Here is a 22,607-nt window from a genome sequence, read left to right as displayed (position 1 = left end):
TCCCAGTCTCAATTTTCCATTTTATAAATTAAAAATCTTCCTAAAAATCCTTGAAAAACATGGGAAAAGAACGGAACACGAAAGATAACAAAACTCATTTAATTAATATCGTTTCGCAAGCGAACGAAATCATTGGACCGCCTTTGCTGTATCATAAAACACACGTTCCATCGCCTAGAATCCGTAGAAACGGTTTTTACTGACTTATAAAGTTTGTTTGTCAAAAGTTTATTTCGCCATATCGCGAGAAACACTTTCGCAATAACTAATAAATATCATATCTTTGACATGATTCGTGTTCAGAAAGAGGCTACTAGGCCAGAACAGGTCGATTGCTGAACCTACTTAGATCGTAATTCGAGAAAAACCCATTTAAATCTATCGAAATTTCGGAAAATCGTGAAACCGACAGTCTAGTAAATCGTTGCACAAGCGCATGAAATCGTTGGAACGCTTTTGGCGTATCATAAAACACATGTTACATCGAGAATCCGTGAAAACGTCTTTTACTTAGTTTCAAAGTAGTTTATCTAAAGTTGATTTCTCCATATCGCCAGAAAAACTTTTGCTATACCTACTTAGCATCCAGAATGATGCCACTAAGCCTGAACAGGTCGATCTATGAAAGTGAGTCGATCTCAATTCATGAAAATCTCATTCATTTCTCTCAAAATTTCGGACACTCGTAAAACCGGAATTCTAGTAAATCGTTTCGCAAGAGAATGAAATCGCGAATGAAATTGCGAGCACCACTTTTGCGATAACTAATAAATATGATCCACTTAGCATGAATCGTATCCAGAATGATGCCACTAGGCCAGTACAGGTCGATCTATGAAAGACAGTGGATCTTAATTCGAACAAATCACATTCATTTCTCTCACATTTTCGGACAATCGTAAAACCGGAATTCTAGTTTATTGCGCCTCATCGCGAGAAACACTTTTGCAATAACTAATAAATACCATCTATTTAGGATAATTCGTTTTCAGAAAGAGGCTATTAGGCCAGAACTGGTCGACTGCCGAACCTACTTAGCTCGTAATTCGAGAAAAACCCATTTAAATCTATCGAAATTTCGGAAAATCGTGAAACCGACAGTCTAGTAAGTCATTTCGCAAGCGCATGAAATAGCTGGAACGCTTTTGGCGTATCCTAAAACACATGTTACATCACCGAGTTTACGTGAAAACATCTTTTACTGAGTTTCAAAGTAGTTTATTTAAAGTTGATTTCTCCACATCGCCAGAAAAATTTTTGCGAGACCTAATAAATATGATCTACTTAGCATGATTCGTGTCCAGAATAATGCCACTAGGCCAGAACAGGTCGATCTATGAAAGTCATTCGATCTCAATTCGTCAAAATCTCATTAATTTCTCTCAAAATTTTGGACAATCGTAAAACCGGAATTCTAGTAAATCGTTTTGCAAGCGCATGAAATCATTGGACCGTCTTGGCTGTATCATAAAACACACGTTCCATGACCTAGAATCCGTAGAAACGGTGTTTTGTCACGTATTCATTCGTGTTCTCTGTTTATTAAGAGAATTATCATTAAAATGATACATCGAACGTTTATGATCCAAGGCTATGACCCATGAATAACCACTCATCTAGTTTTTGTGTACACACTCAAAATCCAAAAGTAATTCATAAAATAAATACTTTAGAGCAATGGGAAAGATGAACATTCTTCAGTTTTTCGTAGCCTGATTGGCACCGATGTGCATTTGACGATGGTAACTTGTTCTGCTGTGGGGATTGCGTGGTATCCAGGTCCTTTCATTAAATTGTAAGCAAATATATCTGGGGCGAAGGTCGCCAGTGTCAGTGAATTCATTAAAATTGTCTTCTGCGCTTCGCATAGATTTAGGCGGATGTGGTGATAGAGTTTTTTAATCTGATTTCGTATGTGATATTCTGCATGAACTATTTTGCGTTGCGTTATTGGATAAGATCTACATTTTCTGTGTCAATAATTTTGTTTGTTGCAAACTCCACTCCTGGAGCTGGTTCCATAATGAAACGTTTTGGTATTCCTGTTTGAATTAATGTATATCCACAAATAAAACTTTTTGCTCTTTGTTCCAGGGAGAAAGTGAGTTCCTCATCAGTGCCTATATAGGTTGGTGGATCGGTAGCAGTGGATTCAATTCTGGTAGCCTGTCCTCGATAGAGAGCTGTGTATTTGCTGAATTTGCATTCATCCTGTGGCTTTACTGACCAGAAAGCTAGTGTGCCTCTGGAATCTGTGCACGTTCCTGGGACAAAATCACACTTGGCTCTTGAGTTGAGAGATACTTTATTGGAGTGAAGTTCAACGGAGGAGGTGTATGTAGTGTAGAAAATTCTTACAACAGCGTTAACAATTACGTCGTCCCAAGTTCCAAAAGAGTCGCTATACTGGGTTCCTTTACATCGTCCTGTAGTTGCCGTTTTTCCTGCAAGTGTAACTGGTCTGCTATTCGGAATGTATCTCACGAGCTCATCGATAAAAATGTTGTAGGAAATTTGTAGAGAATTTGAATGATGTAGTCTTTCGCATGCTTTTTGGTCCAATTCTAAGAAATACTCTCGGAGATAATTGTGCACGACCGAAACGTGAGAAAACATTCCACAATGATGAATGGTGCGATCTATCTGTACTCTGCATTCGTTGATTTCAACTGATCCATATTTATTCAGTTGCATTAGCTCGATGTTAACTGTAGTTGAATTAGGTTCCACGAATGATATGTTGCATTCTTCGACATCCAGTAGCGAGTAAGAAGTAATATTTAAGGTAGATCCGCTGCAGTCATACCCTACGAGTCCTTCAATACTCCTTGCAATTTCCCATAAAATTAGGAGCATAAACGTTGCTTGAAGTCGGATCATCTGGAACAGTAGTTGTTTTTGAAATTTGATATATAGAAGAAAAGAAATTCAAACCGGAAGAAAAAAAAAATTGTTATTCTTAACATTGTTCTTAGTGCTATTTTCGTGCACCATTTTTCTCATATCCCTGTACTTAAAGTTATTTGTTTGAGAAACATGTATCTGAGTGCTGTTCCTAGCATTATTCTAATGTTTGGTTTTTTAAATGTAATTCGTTTAAAATTATTTTGCTTGAGAAACCTGCATTTGAGAGAGCCGTAATTTATTAAAATGTACTTTTCTCCTAGTAGCTTTGTAGTTAATAATTGCATTATTGTTGTGAAGGATTTCGACAACTTCATAGAGGCCTTCATATTGGTCACCCATTTTTCCTCTATTAGGCTCTTTTAGTAAAAAACACTTTATTACCCACGTGAAAATTCTGAGGGTTTGCGTTTGCATCATAATATTTTTTTGAACGAAGTTTAGCTTCGTCGAGGTTTTGACCTGCATTTTTGTGGAAATCACTGATGCGGGTGAAAAGCTCAGTTAAATAATCACCATAGGTGGTATCAGGGTGCTCATTGGGTGCCCTGCTTGATGGCATCCTGGCCAATTTGCCAAATACTAATTGGTAAGGTGTGTAACCTGTCCCTTCATGTACACTGGTATTGTATGCTAATGATGCTAACTCACAGAGTTCATCCCAGTCAGTGTGTTCATTGGCATATTGTTTTAAATATTCGGCGAGGATGTGGTGTGATCTTTCTAGTGATCTATTACTCTGGGGTCGATAGGTCGTCGTATGGTATTGAGTGATTCGGAAATGTTTTGCAACATTTTTCATTAAGCTTGATAGAAAATTAGACCCTTGATCTGTAAGCATAGCTTTTGGGGCTCCGAGGACACAAAAAAAAATTTTCATAATGGCAGTTGTTATTTCACTTGAATCTCCACTTTTTAATGGAATTGCTATAGAATGTTTTGTTAAGAGGTCTTGAATAGTTAAGATGTATATATTATCCTTTTTTGTTTTCTTGAGTGGGCCAACCATGTCCATGGCAATTTTATCAAATGCGGATTTAGGGGTATCTGTTATGACCATAGGTTGTTTAGTTTTTACTCTGACTAATTTTTTTAGTCGGGACGGCATTTCAAACTCCTCACGTACAGCTGCAACCGAAACCATTGGTTTTCGGAAAGTGCAAAAGAACAGCTGGTATGACGAGGAGTGCCGTGTCGCAGCGGGGAGAAAACAGGCTGCCTACCTCGCAACGTTACGATCGACCACTACACGTGCGGGATGGGATAGATACCGAGAGTTGAAGAGAGAAGCGAGACGCATTTGCAGACAGAAGAAGAAAGAGTCTGAAATGCGTGAGTACGAAGAGCTTGATAAGCTGGCCGACAGGGGTAATGCACGAAAATTCTACGAAAAAATGCGGTGGCTTACAGAAGGTTTCAAGACCGGAGCATACTCTTTTAGAACTCCCAAAGGTTATCTAGTCACTGATGCCCAGAGCATACTTAAATTATGGAGGGAACACTTCTCCAGCCTGCTGAATAGCAGTGAACGCACAACACCAGGAGAAGGAGAACCGGATTCCCCAATCGATGACGATGGAGCAGACGTTCCATTACCCGACCATGAAGAAGTTCGAATAGCAATTGCCCGCCTCAAGAACAACAAAGCGGCACGGGCCGATGGATTGCCGGCCGAGCTATTCAAACACGGCGGCGAGGAACTGATAAGGAGCATGCATCAGCTTCTTTGTAAAATATGGTCGGACGAAAGCGTGCCCAACGATTGGAATTTAAGTGTGCTATGCCCAATCCATAAAGAAGGAGATCCCACAATCTGCGCCAACTACTGTGGGATTAGCCTCTTCAACATCGCATATAAGGTTCTATCGAGCGTATTGTGTAAAAGATTAAAGCCCACCGTCAACAAACTGATTGGACCTTATCAGTGTGGCTTTAGACCTGGCAAATCAACAACCGACCAGATATTCACCATGCGCCAAATCTTGGAAAAGACCCGTGAAAGGAGAATCGACACACACCACCACTTCGTCGATTTCAAAGCTGCTTTCGACAGCACGAAAAGGAGCTGCCTTTATGCCGCGATGTCTGAATTTGGTATCCCCGCGAAACTATTACGGCTGTGTAAACTGACGTTGAGTAACACGAAAAGCTCCGTCAGGATCGGGAAAGACCTCTTCGAGCCGTTCGATACCAAACGAGGTTTCAGACAAGGCGATTCCCTATCGTGCGACTTTTTCAACCTGCTTCTGGAGAAAATAGTTCGAGCCGCAGAACTAAATAGAGAAGGTACCATCTTCTATAAGAGTGTACAGCTGCTGGCGTATGCCGATGATATTGATATCATCGGCCTCAGCACCCGCGCCGTTAGTTCTGCTTTCTCCAGGCTGGACAAGGAAGCACAGAAAATGGGTCTGGCAGTGAACGAGGGCAAGACGAAATAGCTCCTATCATCAAACAAACATTCGCGACTTGGCTCTCACGTCACTGTTGACAGTCATAACTTTGAAGTCGTAGATAATTTCGTCAATCTTGGAACCAGCGTAAACACCACCAACAATGTCAGCCTAGAAATCCAACGCAGGATTGCTCTTGCCAACAGGTGCTACTTCGGACTGAGTAGGCAATTGAGAAGCAAAGTCCTCTCTCGACAAACAAAAACCAAACTCTATAAGTCACTCATAATTCCCGTCCTGCTGTATGGTGCAGAGTCTTGGACGATGTCAACAACGGATGAGTCGACGTTGCGAGTTTTCGAGAGAAAAGTTCTGCGGAAAGATTTATGGTCCTTTGCGCGTTAGCCACGGCGAATACCGCATTCGATGGAACGATGAGCTGTACGAGATATACCAAGTCATTGACATAGTTCAGCGAATTAAAAGACAACGGCTACGCTGGCTAGGTCATGTTGTCCGGATGGACGAAAACACTCCAGCTCTGTAAGTATTCGACGCAGTACCCGCCGGGGAAGCAGAGGAAGAGGAAGACCTCCACTCCGTTGGAAGGACCAAGTGGAGAAGGACCTGGCTTCGCTTGGAATATCCAATTGGCGCCACGTAGCGAAAAGAAGAAACGATTGGCGCGCTGTTGTTAACTCGGCTATAATCGCTTAAGCGGTTTCTACGCCAATTAAGAAGAAGAAGAATTTTTAATTTGACATTCGCGACAATTATGTATGTATGAAATTGATCACATCTCGTCTCATTGTAGGCCAATAATAATTCTGTCTGAGTCGATCGAATGTCTTTGTGGTACCTTTATGACCGTTAATGGCGCTCGAATGATATTCTTTAATTATTTCATATTTGTCTTGGTGTGTCTGGTGTGATTACATCTTGGGTGCAAATTAAATCCAGTAAAATGTGTTGACTAAATGTTGTTCTATGGTTTTCCAGGGACCTCGTTGAAATAATTAGTCTTTGCTAAACTGACTGAGTGTAAATTTAATTTAATAACAGCGTTATATACGGCTGATATACCATCGCGTAAATCCTCTTCGGTTGTGATGTCCGTTTTCCGTTGTTTAAGTGGTAGTATAGGAACATGTTTGTTATTGTAAGTATCGCTTTAATATTCCCGAACGTAACGTCTTCAATGGGGGAAATTAATCTTGTCTAATAATTCTGTCGCGCTGTTTATGGCATGGCTCTCCTTACGTTGTAGTAAAATCAAAGAGTTATCTTGGCGTATAGTCAGACTGTCTCTGACACTCGATTACTTGGTAAGAAATAATTCGCGAGTTGGGAGGATTGCAGCGCCCTTTTCTCACGATTAATCTGGATAATGATAGGGGACTCGCTTGGATTTGGGAAATATTTCTTCGTTTGGATTGCTGAAAGAAGAGTCGCTCGCGTCTATATGTTCACTATTTTGCTCTATTTCGTTTTCTTCCGATACGTCGCTACCACTATGCATCCCGTTAGTTGATTGTGCTAATAAATCGTTCATTACGTTGGAAAACCTGGCAAATTCAAACTGCCGCTTGTCAAATAACCTGTTTTCTTCAAATTGAATGGTGTCGTGGAAGCGAATTGAGAAGTGAGATTGGCCTGATATATTATTCTCATCTACGATGTCGTCTGGTTTTGAATTGCTACCGTGCCGTGAATTTATTTTCGGTGTCAGTTCGACTTGCGTCATTTCCGTTGAGGTCATTGATGATTTCGGCCTCGGCAAAATAAATGTGATCTGGACTATTCGAGTTTCCGATACTGAGTTCTCCAGCTACATACGAGACTTCACTCCTTGTATTATCGCCTGCTATTGTTTCATTTCCGTTCGCACTATTATCGCTATTAAAATCCGATCCTACTGCGACGTCGTTTCTATTTGCAATCATCAGGATCTTGAAAACCTGATATTTCGACGCGCTCAGTTTTATCGCCATTTCGTTTTCGTTGTCGTTTTCGTCGTCTACGTCGCTCAGAATTCGAGTTCTTTTTGAAATCTATCTTGTTGGATCTTCTGTCGCTTTGAAGGGACCTGAAGAAATTTATTCGTCCCAGGGAGAAATCTTCAACAAATCATAAAAGATTTTTCAGTACGTCGTCTATGACGGCTTCTTCACTGTTTTGGTTGCTGCTATTATTTACCTCATCGACTGTTTCTGGATGGAATATTTCTAGACAGTGCGTCCGCATTGGCATTTACGAGTCCTGGCTTATACACAATTTTGTAATCGAAATCTGCAAATTTAATTTCCATCTAACAATTCGTGAATTCGGCGATGTAACAGGAGCCGAGCCATATGAGTGGCCTGTGGTCTGTGACCAAATTTCGACCGTAGATATCCTCTCTTGTAGAACCCCAAAGGTGATCTAGTCAACTGATGCCCAGAGCATGGGGCCTTTAAATTTTCATGGAGGGAACACTTCTCCAGCCTGCTGAATGGCAGTGAACGCATAACACCAGGAGAAGGAGAACCCGATTCCCCAATCGATGACGATGGAGCAGACGTTCCATTACCCGACCATGAAGAAGTTCGAATAGCAATTGCCCGCCTGAAGAACAACAAAGCGGCAGGGGCCGACGGATTGCCGGCCGAGCTATTCAAACACGGGGGCGAAGAACTGATACGGAGCATGCATCAGCTTCTTTGTAAAATATGGTCGGACGAAAGCATGCCCAACGATTAGAATTTAAGTGTGCTATGCCCAATCCATAAAAAAGGAGACCCCACAATCTGCGATAACTACCGTGGGATTAGCCTCCTCAACATCGCATATAAGGTTCTATCGAGCGTATTGTGTGAAAGATTAAAGCCCACCGTCAACAAACTGATTGGACCTTATCAGTGTGGCTTCAGACCTGGCAAATCAACAATCGACCAGATATTCACCATGCGCCAAATCTTGGAAAAGACCCGTGAAAGGAGAATCGACACACACCACCTCTTCGTCGATTTCAAAGTTGCTTTCGACAGCACGAAAAGGAGCTGCCTTTATGCCGCGATGTCTGAATTTGGTATCCCCGCAAAACTAATACGGCTGTGTAAATTGACGTTGAGTAACACGAAAAGCTCCGTCAGGATCGGGAAGGACCTCTCCGAGCCGTTCGATACCAAACGAGGTTTCAGACAAGGCGATTCCCTATCGTGCGACTTTTTCAACCTGCTTCTGGAGAAAATAGTTCGAGCCGCAGAACTAAATAGAGAAGGTACCATCTTCTATTAGAGTGTACAGCTGCTGGCGTATGCCGATGACATTGATATCATCGGCCTCAACACCCGCGCCGTTAGTTCTGCTTTCTCCAGGCTGGACAAGGAAGCACAGAAAATGGGTCTGGCAGTGAACGAGGGCAAGACGAAATATCTCCTGTCATCAAACAAACAGTCGTCGCACTCGCGACTTGGCACTCACGTCACTGTTGACAGTCATAACTTTGAAGTTGTAGATTATTTCGTCTATCTTGGAACCAGCGTAAACACTACCAACAATGTCAGCCTAGAAATCCAACACAGAATAACTCTTGCCAACAGGTGTTACTTCGGACTGAGTAGGCAATTGAGAAGCAAAGTCCTCTCTCGAAAAACAAAAACCAAACTCTATAAGTCACTCATAATTCCCGTCCTGCTATATGGTGCAGAGTCTTGGACGATGTCAACAACGGATTCGTCGACGTTGCGAGTTTTCGAGAGAAAAGTTCTGCCAAAGATTTATGGTCCTTTGCGCGTTAGCCACGGCGAATACCGCATTCGATGGAACGATGAGCTGTACGAGATATACGACGACATCGACATAGTTCAGCGAATTAAAAGACAACGGCTACGCTGGCTAGGTCATGTTGTCCGAATGGACGAAAACACTCCAGCTCTGAAAATATTCGACGCAGTACCCGCCGGGGGAAGCAGAGGAAGAGGAAGACCTCCACTCTGTTGGAAGGACCAAGTGGAGAAGGACCTGGCTTCGCTTGGAATATCCAATTGGCGCCACGTAGCGAAAAGAAGAAACGATTGGCGCGCTGTTGTTAACTCGGCTATAATCGCGTAAGCGGTGTCTACGCCAATTAAGAAGAAGAAGAAGAAGATATAGGGACGAAAGTAATTCACTGAGAAAACTATCGCGAGCATTTTCTTTTCAATTGTTGAATAATTTCGTTCTGGTTTATTTAAATGTGTCGATGTATGCGCGATTGGGAGGTCCTTTCCTATATCTCCTTGGCTTAATATTCCGCCGATACCGTAATCGCACGCGTCTGTTGTTATAATAAATTCTTTTGTAAAATCCGGGTATTGGAGTATGGGAGATTTACAAAGTGCATCTCTTATTTCGCAAAAGGCTTTAATTTGATCATTTCCCCGGTGAAATTTTGTGTCTTTCTTCAGCAAATTTGTGAGTGGTTTGGATATTTTTGCATAATTAGGAACAAAACGTCGGTAATAACCGGTGAGACCGAGAAATTGGCGGGAAATCTGATACTGCTGATAACTTTTTGGGATCAGGGAGAACTCCGTCTCCTGAAATTACATGTCCAAGGTAAAATAGCTGATTTTTTAAGAGGTGACATTTGTCTGGCTCCAGCTGGAGTCCAGCCTTTCGCAATCGCTCACGCATTCTGTTGAATTTTTGCAGATGCTCGTCGAGTATTTCTGAATAAGTAATGATATCATCCATATAAACAAATAATTCTGTTCCCTGCAATCCAATTAAAACTTTATCCATAATTCTTTGAAAAGTTGGTGGCGCATTTTTCAGGCCAAATGGCATTCTGGTGAATTCGAAGTGAGCGTACGGAGCTCTCAAAGCGGTTTTATGAATGTCGTCGGGATGAATGGGAATTTGGTGGAACCCACTGGCGAGGTCAAAGCTCGAGAAATATTTGGCATTGCCTAATTGATTTAAAATTTCACTAATATTTGGGAGCGGATAAGCATCTCCAATAGTTTTTTCATTTAGAGCACGATAATCGATAACCATTCTCCATCTTTTATTACCTTGGGAGTCCTCCTTTTTTGGTACTACCCAGATTGGAGCAGAATAATCTGATTCGGATCTACGAATAATTCCTTTAGCTTCAAATTCTTCACACTGTTTTATTACTTCTTCTTTGTGAATTTGTGGGAATTGATATTGCTTTTTGCAAGTAGGTAAATCATCAGTATTAATGCGATGGTAAATTACGTTAGTAGCTCCAAGGTTTTCTCCATTGAGAATAAATATATCTTGGTTTGTTTCGATCATAGTATTTGCAATTAAAATTTCCGTTTCTGATAAAAGATCTAAATGAATTAAATTTTTGATTATATTTGCTCGATTGGGAGTGAGTTCCTCCTGAAAAATTTGATTAATAGGAATGGGTATTGTGGAAGGAAACTTGTCGATTTTGCGTCTGCGATAATTTAGTCATTGTATACGCGAATTTGGTTCTTCGGGAAAATTTTTATCCAGCAAGTTATCAGTGTTGCTCTGTGTTTCGTCTTCCCATGCGCTGATCGGTGACCCCAGATCATCCATTTTTACAACGGGAGTGGGGATTGTTAGATCTTCTTCACTATGATTAATCGCTTTTATGAATGCTTCACCTTGGATATTCGCTTGAGGACTGCCATTTATCGAAATTTTGTTGGTAATATAAAGATCAGGTATGAGCCCTACTTGCGGGGAATCTTTAGTTAGTTTGACGGCAAATGCACATGTCGTTTTTTTGGAATAACTTGACAATCGTCGTAGGTTATTTCCATAATAACGTCCAAAAATGAAAATGTTAGATGCTCGTAAGAGAGCGTGGCTTTAAATTCGTGGAAAAATTCTGCACCGATAATTCCTGCTTGAGCAATTGGAAAATCATCTCTAACAACATGAAATTTTATTGTACATATGGCTGTGGATATTTACCGAAACTGTTCCCAATTTGAATTTGGTATCCCCGCAAAACTAATACGGCTGTGTAAGCTGACATTGAGCAACACAAAAAGCTCCGTCAGAATCGGGAAGGACCTCTCCAAACCGTTCGATACCAAACGAGGTTTCAGACAAGGCGATTCCCTATCGTGCGACTTTTTCAACCTGCTTTTGGAGAAAATAGTTCGAGCCGCAGAACTAAATAGAGAAGGTACCATCTTCTATAAGAGAGTACAGCTGCTGGCGTATGCCGATGATATTGATATGGTCCTTTGCGCGTTAGCCACGGCGAATACCGCATTCGATGGAACGATGAGCTGTACGAGATATACGACGACATCGACATATGTAGTTCAGCGAATTAAAAGACAGCGGCTACGCTGGCTAGGTCATGTTGCCCGGATGGACGAAAATACTCCAGCTCTGAAAGTATTCGACGCAGTACACGCCGGGGGAAGCAGAGGAAGAGGAAGACCTCCACTCCGTTGGAAGGACGAAGTGGAGAAGGACCTGGCTTCGCTTGGAATATCCAATTGGCGTTGTTAACTCGGCTATAAACGCGTAAGCGGTGTCTACGCCAATTAAGAAGAAGAAGAAGAAGTTCCGATGGTGCGAATAATATTGTCAGTAACGCCTCGTAATTCGATTATTTCTTTAATGTTTATAGGTGCGCGCATATCTATAGCTCCAATTTTAAGTAAATTAACTTCTGCGTCACTATCAATCATCATGATTGTTGGTAATTTTAATTGAAGTGAGTAAATGGTGACTGATGCGATTTTAGTAGTTTTAATCCGCATATGGGCAATGCGTGCAAATATCGATGCTGATTTTGTTTTGGGGGATTTCTCAGGTGCTGAAGGCGGCTTAATGTTTTTAGAAATGTCAAGAGATTCAAGAGTAGTTTCACTTTCTTTGGAATTGGTAAAGGCTTCTGAACGTCGATCGTCAGTAAAATTTTTATGCATTGATTTATTAATTACTAGCTGACCCCGCAGCCGTTGTCCTGCGTGAAATTATGTGTTTTGAACTGAAAAATAGTTGAAAATATACTTTTACGAAAATGATTTATTTTCGATTTTCTACATTTTTTTAATGTAGCGCAGCTTAATAAACATAATTTTTTGATTTCTGGTGCGTAAATATACAGAGAAGATAGGTTTCCAACTCGTCAACACGCCACATACAATATCTGGCCGTGTGAAAAACATAGCATTTCCCGATTTCCTTGTGTCCTGTTGATTGTTAACGCAAAGGCAATTTTCCCTGGAAATTGAATACGTTTGAACTGAAATGGCTGTCCCTTGTACTCGATAACTGCGTCAGAATCAGTCGGGTCCCATTACACAGTTTCGGCGCATGAGGATTGTGAAACAAAGAATTTGGAAATTCCACTGGATAATTTACGGTTTCGTCTTCCTTGTCAAGACGATCGACTTTGAATCTTCCAGTTTAATTCATTAACATCAGTATTTTTGGCAGCTAAAATTGCGCGTGCACTCAAGGAATTGCAGTTACGATAATTTGGCCAATGTTCGGATAAACATTCGTGATGATGTCATCTTCCGTTGAAGTGAATTGACAAAAGGGAGGTGAAATTGATATCAAACCACTGGAAGTATCAACCGAAATTTTCCCATTTCCAATTCTTAGCGAATACAATGTAAAATGTCATCGGCAATGTCATTTTTTCGTATCCCATAATTAAAGCGAATTCGAAGGCTGATACGTCGAAATGATCTTCGCGAAAAGTATACGAACTTCAGTGGCATGCGAAGTAACTATCGCATTGTCCTTCGTCTGTTTCCAGTGATCATCATGTTCCAGCAAATGCAACTGCTGGCATGCTTCTCAAAAAGTTGCACACACTGTACCATTCACAATACGCAATGACTTAAATGAAGTGGAACCACGAGACGCACAACAGTCGGAAAACTTTCATGAATTGCAAAAGTAAATATCCTACAAAGCGCTTTATTGCAGTTCACACCCATTCGATACTGCTGATCTCATATCGTTCAATGCCAATAACCGCTAAGTTGCTTTCTTTGGTGACGTACTTGCAAACGTATTTGATCGATTTCACCAATCTACAATATTCAACATTGACATGAGTTTTGAATGTGAATTAGAAAAAAGTGGCGAATATGGTACGATCCATATGTTTTCAACTTCGATGTGTTGTTAACGTCGGAATTCACGCCTCTAAATGCTAAATGTTCTGCCATTGTCGTCTGGTGAGCGACGCCAATACAGTGATCAGTCCATCATTTCCCATTTCCGTTTCCGAAAGAAAAGCACATGAGTAGTGTTTCGTGCATTTATTGTCAGACATACAAACCAAAGTGGGATTGTAAGGTTCGCAAGGTCCATGAACCATATTGGTTCTCACCACTACGTATAATTCTGGATCTATCTCTGAATCAGGAATTTCCGCTGAAATGATTTCGTCAATTTGATCTGGTGTAATCACCATCCGCATCCAAAAAAAAATGTGTGCGTGCGGCAAACTCTTTTCTGCTACTGAACAGAATACATCCAGCATCTAACAGCACCATATATACCATAGGTTGCTTCAAGATAAAGACCGTCAAACATCGCAGCTATTGTTTAAAAAGTCGTGCTGTGATATCGTTACGATCGCTAGCTGATTGACCGCGATCCATTATTCCGCACGTATGTCATCGCATTTTGGGAGTACTTCTTGCTTTTCTTTGGGCTGCCATACGTTGATGGCAAAAAGAACGCCGACCAGTATTAGCGCGACCTCTTCGTGGCTTCGTAACAAATTTCAATCAGTAATTGATCACTTCGTCTGAAACACACATAAAGTTTTCACTGAATAATTTTCAATAATTTTTCCTTTGGATAGCCGGAATAAAAAAGCAAGCGACCGCAATTGAACGATTCAAATAATTTACAAATCAAATTATTGAAAAACAAAACAAACAAAAATTGGAAAAAATGTGTATGAAAAATGTTACTTTTTGAAATTGTCCAATTTTCCGACTTCTCCTCATGAAAAGTACAAGGTATTTGTTTCTAAACCTTTCCCGATCCACAACAAACAACCTTTAAAAATTTCATCAACCGTTCTCTTAGTGTTACTAATAAACAAACACTCATTTTTATATATGTATGTATGTACATATGTATGTATGTATGTATGTATGTAACGTTTGTATGGAGCAAAGAAAAAGGCTGTTTTTAGTGGTTTTCCGGAAATTATTCGATTTTTTCTCGCCGTAAAAACCATCTTTGAACTTCAACGAACATTTAAGAAAAAGAATTGGCCAAATTGGTCCAGGCGTTATTGAGTTATGCGCGTACATACATTTTTGGTATTTATTTTTATTTACATATATAGATTTCCTCGACTGGGGGTGATAAACTTTCGATGAGCACAGAGTTATTCTTTATACCCTGAAACTATTAAGTTTGTCACGAAGTTTGTAATACCCGGAAGGAATCGTCGGAGACCCTATAAAGAATATATATAAATGATCAGTATGTCGAGCTGAGTCGATTTAGCCATGTCCGTCTGTCTGTCCGTCCGTCTGTCTGTCTGTATATATACGAACTAGTCCCTCAGTTTTTAAGATATCGTTTTGAAATTTTGCAAACGTCACTTTCTCTTCAAGAAGCTGCTCATTTGTCGGAACGGCCGATATCGGACCACTATAACATATAGCTGCCATACAAACTGAACGATCGGAATCAAATGCTTGTATGGAAAACTTTCACATTTGACAAGATATATTCACGAATTTTGGTATATATTATTTCCTAAAACAACAATGTAATCTCCGAAGAAATTGATCAGATCGGTTGACTATAGCATATGTTTATGCGTTCCCGTTTTACCATAAAAATTTTCTGTTGTGACATTGTTGTAAAAGATTTTGGATTAATTTTGTTCTCATTACCAGCAATCTTATGAATTTCGTTGAATACATGACGGAGTTTGTCTGAAATTTATTTCTGCTCTTTCATTAATATTACTGGAAAATTCTATTGATTTTGGGAAGTCGTAGCAGGGAATTGTTCGACTTGTTCGAAATTTCTTCCGAAATGTGTGGCTTGATTAGTTTGTGTGGCGGTGATTGGTTCGCTTGTCTCCCCGCAGTCCCGCCGATATTCTGATCGGGGAGTGTAGCGTTGTTTGGCTGAGATTCCCTTTGACGATTCATGTACGCTAATTTTCTACACGTGGATAGAGTGTGTCCCGGGACACGGCAAAGTTCGCAAAACGATCCTGGAATATATTCAGATTGACGATTTTGTTGGTTGGGGAGATTTCCTACATTGGTTGAATAATTTTGATTATTCCGCGAATTGTCGTAATTTCTATTTCCATAATTTCGGCCGTTGTTCCATTGATAGCGATTTTCAAAACGATTTTGATTTGTCGTATAATTGTTCCTGTACGGTTTTCGGTTAAAATTTTGTTGAGCGTTTGAATTTTGTGTAGTGTTATTATTTCCTTTATCTGGTAGTGGGGAATTGTTGATTGTTTTGATGCTGTAGGCAGGTGTGCTATGTTTTTTCCTTTGTTGTGTGACTCTTGTGACTCCAACAAAATTTTCGAGCTCGAAAAATCAACTTGCATCTCGTTCATACTTCGATGGCATTTTTGAAAGTTTCTCCTAGGGTGTTATGAGGTTTAGTCATGCACTGGATTCGCAGTGAGGGAGGGAGACCAATAAGAAAAGCCTGAATGGTGTCTTTTTCAAGTTTGATTTCCTCAGCGGGAAAGAGAAATTTGCGTTCGAGTTTCTCAGTGTTAACAATATCATTGTATAGCATTTTGACTTTGTTAATGTAATCGACGACATGCTCATGCGATTTTTTTGAAACGTCTTCAAGTGCAGCTTTAAATTGGTTAGCAGTGCGATAGGGGTTAAAGAAATCACGTAATTTAGATTCTAGTTCCTCGGGTTATTGATACTCCAAATTTTCCATTGTGGTACGAGCGCGTCCCTCAAATTTTTGACGAAGTAAGGCAAGAAAAGTCGGTACTGTTGCTTGGCTCATCATAGTACATACGCGTTTGCAAGCTCGCATAAATTCTGTCACTGTTATATTGTAACTGTTAAAAGTGGGTACATAAGCAAGCGCGTCTTTTATTATTTTTAAACCACTATCGGTGTTAGGGCTCTCGGTTACTAGAGGTTCTAGGGTTTGTTTACGATTTTTAAGTTCATCAACTTGTTCGGTAAGAATTGATAATTGATCGAGAATTACGTTGACAGTAGGAGGTAGCGAGGTTGGGTCATGGATATTTGGTCGCTCTAAATCCGGTTCAGAGTGCGTTGCACTAGTCTGGGTATTTGTTTCGGGCATGATTTTTACCGTTTCTTTTTCTTCTTTGTTCTTTGATCATCTCCGATTGTTCTTCAATTAATTTTAATTTTTCAGTTAATAAACGATTGAACTCCCGGGCTTCGTCTAATTCATTTTTCTTTTCTTGAAATTTGTCGGAATCCATTTTTGATTATTAAAAAAAATTATAGTTTGTTCGAAAGGAGATTATATTTTCTTCAAGAGAAAAAAAAAATTAAAGATTCGGAATGAGGAGTTCAATTAGGCGATTTCCGATTAAGCTATTCCGTGCTCCTACTAGACGTGGTGAAAAAGAATTCAAATTCAAAAACGCTGTAAAAAGTTACGCAATAAATAAATAAACTTTGTAAAATGCTTGTGACAGTATTTGTTGATTGTACACATTGTTCTCTGCTCGCTATGCGTTTGTTAAATAAATTATTACAATTGATTTGCTGCGTTTTTGCTATGTTTTTCTATATTTATTATTCATTTGTATTTAAAGGTGAATATGACTCTGGAGGTTCTAGCAATACTTTCTCTTCTAATGAACTCTGGAATTCTAAAGATTGATATAATTTTGGAGACACTTTCCTCGTTGTCGCGGTTTAACCCTGCCCTGGCATTGCACGTTAATTAGACTAATATTTTTAATTGTTTTTTTCGGGCTACGCTCGTCGTCGTATTTGTATTTGATTGAATCGTAAACTTAGTTATCCGCAACACTAAGGTGATGATTTCTGTTCGGTCCTCTTTGGACATAATCGATTCCCCCTTTTGTATAATTGAATTTATATTGGAATCGATATATTTTAATTTATTAATTTGAATTTATAGAATATTGCGTTGCATTGAATCCTTTTTATACTCTCTCAACAATGTTGCTAAGGAGAGTATTATAGTTTTGTTCACATAACGGTTGTTTGTAAGTCCTAAATCTAAAAGAGTCAGATATAGGGTTATATATACCAAAGTGATCAGGGTGACGAGTAGAGTCGAAATTCGGATGTCTGTCTGTCCGTCCGTCCGTCCGTGCAAGCCGTAACTTGAGTAAAAATTGAGATATTATGATGAAACTTGGTACACGTATTCCTTAGCTCCATAAGAAGGTTAAGTTGAAGATGGGCAAAATCGGCCAACTGCCACGCCCACAAAATGGCGGAAACCGAAAACCTATAAAATGTCATAACTAAGCCATAAATAAAGATATTAAAGTGAAATTTGGCACAAGGGATCGCATTAGGGAGGGGCATATTTGGACGTATTTTTTTTGGAAAAGTGGGCGTGGCCCCGCCCCCTACTAAGTTTTATGTACGTATCTCGGAAACTACTATAGCTATGTCAACCAAACTCTACAAAGTCGTTTTCTTCAGGCATTTCCATATACAGTTCAAAAATGGAAGAAATCGGATAATAACCACGCCCACCTCCCATACAAAGGTTACGTTGAAAATCACTAAAAGTGCGTTAACCGACTAACAAAAAACGTCCGAAACACCAAATTTTACGAAAGAAATTGTAGAAGGAAGCTGCACCCAGGCTTTTTTAAAAATTGAAAATGGGCGTGGCCTCGCCCACTTATGGATCAAAAACCATATCTCAGGAACTACTCTACCGATTTCAATGAAATTCGTTATATAATATTTTCTTAACACCCTGATGACATGTGCGAAATATGGATGAAATCGGTTCACAACCACGCCTTCTTCCAATATAACGCTGTTTTGAATTCCATCTGATGCTTTCTCTGTATAATATATAGTACATTAGGAACCAATGATGATAGCGGAATAAAAGTTTATAAAAATACGGTATTTGAAAAATATGTAAATGACGTATAATGATATCTTGAGTATCACTTTATCATGCGAGAGTATAAAATGTTCGGTGACACCCGAACTTAGCCCTTCCTTACTTGTTCTAATTGAATTTAATTTATATTGGAATCAAGGTATTTGAACTTTTATTAATTTGAATTTGTAATGGTTTCAGGTTCTCCTGAGTGAAGACGTTGCAATCGCTATTCGGACAATACGGCGGCTATTTCTCGCCTGCTGTTATGGGAAAATACTTATGCGCTGCAGTGGAGCTATTATATCTATTAATATTCTCTCTCTTTTTGCAGGATATGCAGGTTTCTCTGTCTACAAGGATAGGTATGCAATTATTTATTCTAATTATATACGAGTATGACCATCTTTAGCCAGGTAATTAATTATTTTATATTCTATTTTCAGATATTCTTGGATATCACCGGAGCATTGGGATATTTAATCTCCGGTTGACTATATATATTTGGATTTGGGGATTTCTCGACCTTGAGGAGAAATGGAATCTATTTATTATCATTTGTTATAAGTCTGAGTGCAACATCGATGAAGAATTTAATATTTTTAATATTTGCAATATTTTTAAACGTTGATTGGTGGTGAAATTTACTATTTTTACTCTCATTTGTTAATTATTCATGTACTATTCTTCCAATCAATAAAATGAGGCTTCAATAGTGATTTTGCGTGTTTTTATATTTTGTTTATATTTTTCTGGATAACCACTGATTTTTCCTCATAAATTTGGGATTTTCTGCGTTTTGATCGAGTCTTTCCCATTGCTCTAAAGTATTTATTTTATGAATTATTTTTGGATTTTGAGTGTGTATACAAAAACTAGATGAGTGGGGTTATTCATGGGTCATAGCCTTGGATCATAAACGTTCGATGTATCATTTTAATGATAATTCTCTTAATAAACAGAGAACACGTATGAATACGTGACAAAACACCGTTTCTACGGATTCTATGATTTCATTCGCTTGCGAAACGATATTAATTAAATGAGTTTTGTTATCTTTCGTGTTCCGTTTTTTCCCATGTTTTTCAAGGATTTTTAGGAAGATTTTTAATTTATAAAATGGAAAATTGAGACTGGGAACTGATTTGTATTTGTAGCCAAAATGTGTTTCAAATATTTTGTGTGAGTCTTAAATTGAATTGAAGTAAACGGCCACTTCTTAATTTCATTCACAACAGTTGCATGAAATCCTATTTCATTTTTATTTATTAAAAATATATTAGATCAATAAATAAATAAAATTTCATTTATATATTTTTTGTTTTCATAAGTTTACATTTTTTTATTCTTACAATTCAATTACAAATGGCATGCGACTAGCACATGCTTTAACAAGAAAACATTCGGATATTTATTTGAGACTACAATCTGTTCGAAACTAATTTAATTACATTCAATAAGTTTAATTTGCACGAAATTTAGCTTGCTTTTCTATACAACAATTAGACAAGTCTGTTAATTAATTTCCTCTGAATTCTCGGGTTTTTGGATTACAATTGTGAGTACCGAAAAGCGACAACCTACAGTGGAACTTCCTTCGGTGGAAACACACTTGGTCTTGAGACGTTCCTTCATGTCTTCCCTGTATTCTTTCTGGACCTCATTTGGCATTTTATTTACACATGGATTAACAGCCACCACCAAATCTACAATGGAAAATATTTGAATTTCGAATACTCTGATTTATCTATTTTTGTTACTCTTATTCGTGGTCACGTAATGATGACCTTTTAAAAAAATCTTACCAACTAGAGTGTCCAAACTTGGATAGGTGTATGTATTCCATTTGTTAACACAGTACTCTACTTTGAATTTGGCTGCAATTAGATCTTTCTTCATCATCTCGTCAGCATCTGCACAACCCTGGTGAGGAGGTGTCCACTTCTCTGAACCCTGAAAAAATTTCAAATTTCAAATGAACTCATAATGAATTCATAAAAGAAGAAAGACATTTTCATGGAATATTTTGCGGTAAGTTGGCCGTGTCCAAAGCACGAAAGTCTTATTTTTACTGAATGTGAAATCCATTGAAAAATGAAAAATATTTAAGAAGCGAATGCTTATGAATATTACCTGCATGTATGGTGCAAATCTTGGATCTTTTTCCTGTTCCGGATACATATCGTATATCATGTGATGGGAAATGGTTAAAATAATGGCTTTACCCCCTGGTCGAAGAAGTTTGTAGATGTTCTGTAATGCTTTCTGTGTATTCGTACACCAGTGGAGAGCATAGAACGAAACTACATGATCAAATTGTTCGATCAAGTTTTTTGGTAGCTCAGACGTTTGCATATCTAACTCAATGAATGATAGTTTATCGCTAACTGCATAATGCTGTTTTGCATACTCAATCATTTCTGGGGATATATCAGCACCTACAGATAAAATACTCGCATGATCACCACCAAAATATTTAAACATGAAAGGAAATCATATACATATGTACATATGATGGAAATCATTTGCCACTAAAACTTTGTCAAACATTATTTTTTCCAATTTACAATATTTACCAACAATAACAGCCTCCCTGCCGACACATGGGACAAGTACATCTCTTGTGGTATTTCCAGGACCGCAGCCTATATCGATAATTCGACCATTCATGTTCCTGAACTCCTCCGAAAATTGACCGATCAATTCCAATATATTACGAATCTGGGTAGCATTCGTTGTAGCGTATTTATTTGGTTCATTCATCTCTGAATGATTCAATCAACGATTAATAAAGATGCTCGATGAACCAATCAACCTCTTCACCAAACACAAATACAAATACTCTTTCCTTACCTATTGATTTTATTCTGATGAGCAATCGAAATATTATTCTATCTGAAAAATAAAAATAGGATGATAAAATTAATGAGAATTGCAACATCATTATGTTTGTCTCGTATGTGCGGTTCTATTATACAATAGTATACCTATCTTTTGTCATATTGCCACTTTCAAATGAAAATCAAACTACACTAGTTAAACTTCATTATATCAATCCATTATACATATACAAGTTGATCATTTCAACATTTTAGCTTAACAAGGAATTTTTTCATTTGGATATTCACAGATATGATTTAAGGAAATGTTGAAAGTGAGTGATCAAGCCATATAAGATGATGAAAAATAAGAAACTTTTAATCCAGTATCATTTATCCGATAATTATTGCGGCCGTATCAAACTTCAAAGTTCCTTAAACGGAATAAACAAAAGATCTAAATTCTCGTGAATTTTCCTCAAATACGGCAATACCTCGGGGATTATATCGAGATTAATATTTTGTCCTTGTAATTTTTGCCGTTGTTGAACGATTCGGTGATTCGGCGGTACTATAGGAAGAAGGAGATTACATGGTTTTTGAATATCATACAAGTTGAATTTGAATTCAGGATAAGTAGTTTCAAGCGATATAAATAATGTGCTGTATATAATGCAGGAAAAGAATCAATTTCTTGCTCAAATATAATTTTCAATGCCATGTCCTCCAACTTGATCTAATCGTATCCGCAATGACAAAATTGCCAACTTCATTTAACATTTAACACTTATTGCCCGATAATGAAAAATGTTCATTAACAATAATAAATTATAAATAAATTACAAATTCACTAACCGTTTTTTATTGGAATCGAATTCAAACTCACACCATTAAAAATTCAGATGACTTTGTGATTGAAATTGCAAGAGATTACTAATAGTTAATTTTCCATCACAACGAATCCCGTAGAAAATTCTTTAAATACATGCATCAAAGAACAAAAACATTTCATAAATATCATAATGTATTCAATTGAATTGACAATTATTTACCGTGACGAGAATTACTTTGCGGTCTTCGTGTAAAGGAAGATGAGTGAAATTTTATTTTTCGATAATCCAGTCACCATTAAAGACATTCGCGACTAGCTCTTTCAAAGACTAACCATAGCAACTACCAACGAATTCGGTTACTTTTATTCAAACCATCAGAATTATTTATCTTCGGTTTGCCTAGATTTAGTTCCGAAATGTTTACATGAAGGAATTAGCCGAGGAGGCCTTCAATCTCTATATTGTATATGGTATAATGGATTCATCAAATAATTATTCGACATGAGATTTATTTGGTGATATTCGGTTAAGAACAACTTGAGCTGATGATTTTAAAAGAAAGAAAAAATAGGAGATAATCTTTGAAATCGATAATATTATCC

At 38.4% G+C, this 22,607-nt stretch overlaps 2 protein-coding genes across 2 annotated transcripts in view; both read right to left on the bottom strand.

Annotated features, from left to right (window-relative positions):
• Positions 1-21,248, bottom strand: part of LOC120777168 (juvenile hormone acid O-methyltransferase-like) — a 51,251-nt gene extending 30,003 nt beyond the window's left edge. The window contains exon 1 of the mRNA XM_040108323.1: positions 21,207-21,248. The gene's annotated coding sequence lies outside the window, so the exon portion shown is untranslated. The remainder of the gene's footprint in view (positions 1-21,206) is intronic.
• LOC120778682 (juvenile hormone acid O-methyltransferase-like) lies at positions 19,716-21,251 on the bottom strand. The gene is made up of 4 exons (XM_040110618.1): positions 20,930-21,251; positions 20,487-20,791; positions 20,159-20,306; positions 19,716-20,059 (listed from the first exon to the last, which is right to left on the bottom strand). Exons 1-4 carry the CDS (start codon positions 21,114-21,116, stop codon positions 19,869-19,871), a joined length of 831 nt encoding a protein of 276 aa, XP_039966552.1. The 5' UTR covers positions 21,117-21,251; the 3' UTR covers positions 19,716-19,868.
• Positions 21,252-22,607: the final 1,356 nt, after the last annotated feature.

Source organism: Bactrocera tryoni, chromosome 5 (genome assembly GCF_016617805.1).
Source record: "Bactrocera tryoni isolate S06 chromosome 5, CSIRO_BtryS06_freeze2, whole genome shotgun sequence".
In the NCBI taxonomy this organism is placed as follows: domain Eukaryota; kingdom Metazoa; phylum Arthropoda; class Insecta; order Diptera; family Tephritidae; genus Bactrocera; species Bactrocera tryoni.
This window is presented reverse-complemented; position numbering and strand designations above follow the sequence as displayed.

Coding starts and splice junctions, on each gene's coding strand:
- LOC120778682 (XM_040110618.1), bottom strand. CDS start 21,116: ATGAATGAACCAAATAAATACGCTACAACGAATGCTACCCAGATTCGT. Junction 20,792..20,929: donor CAGGGAGGCTGTTATTGTTG/GTAAATATTGTA, acceptor TTTTATCTGTAG/GTGCTGATATATCCCCAGAA. Junction 20,060..20,158: donor AAGTTTGGACACTCTAGTTG/GTAAGATTTTTT, acceptor TTTCCATTGTAG/ATTTGGTGGTGGCTGTTAAT.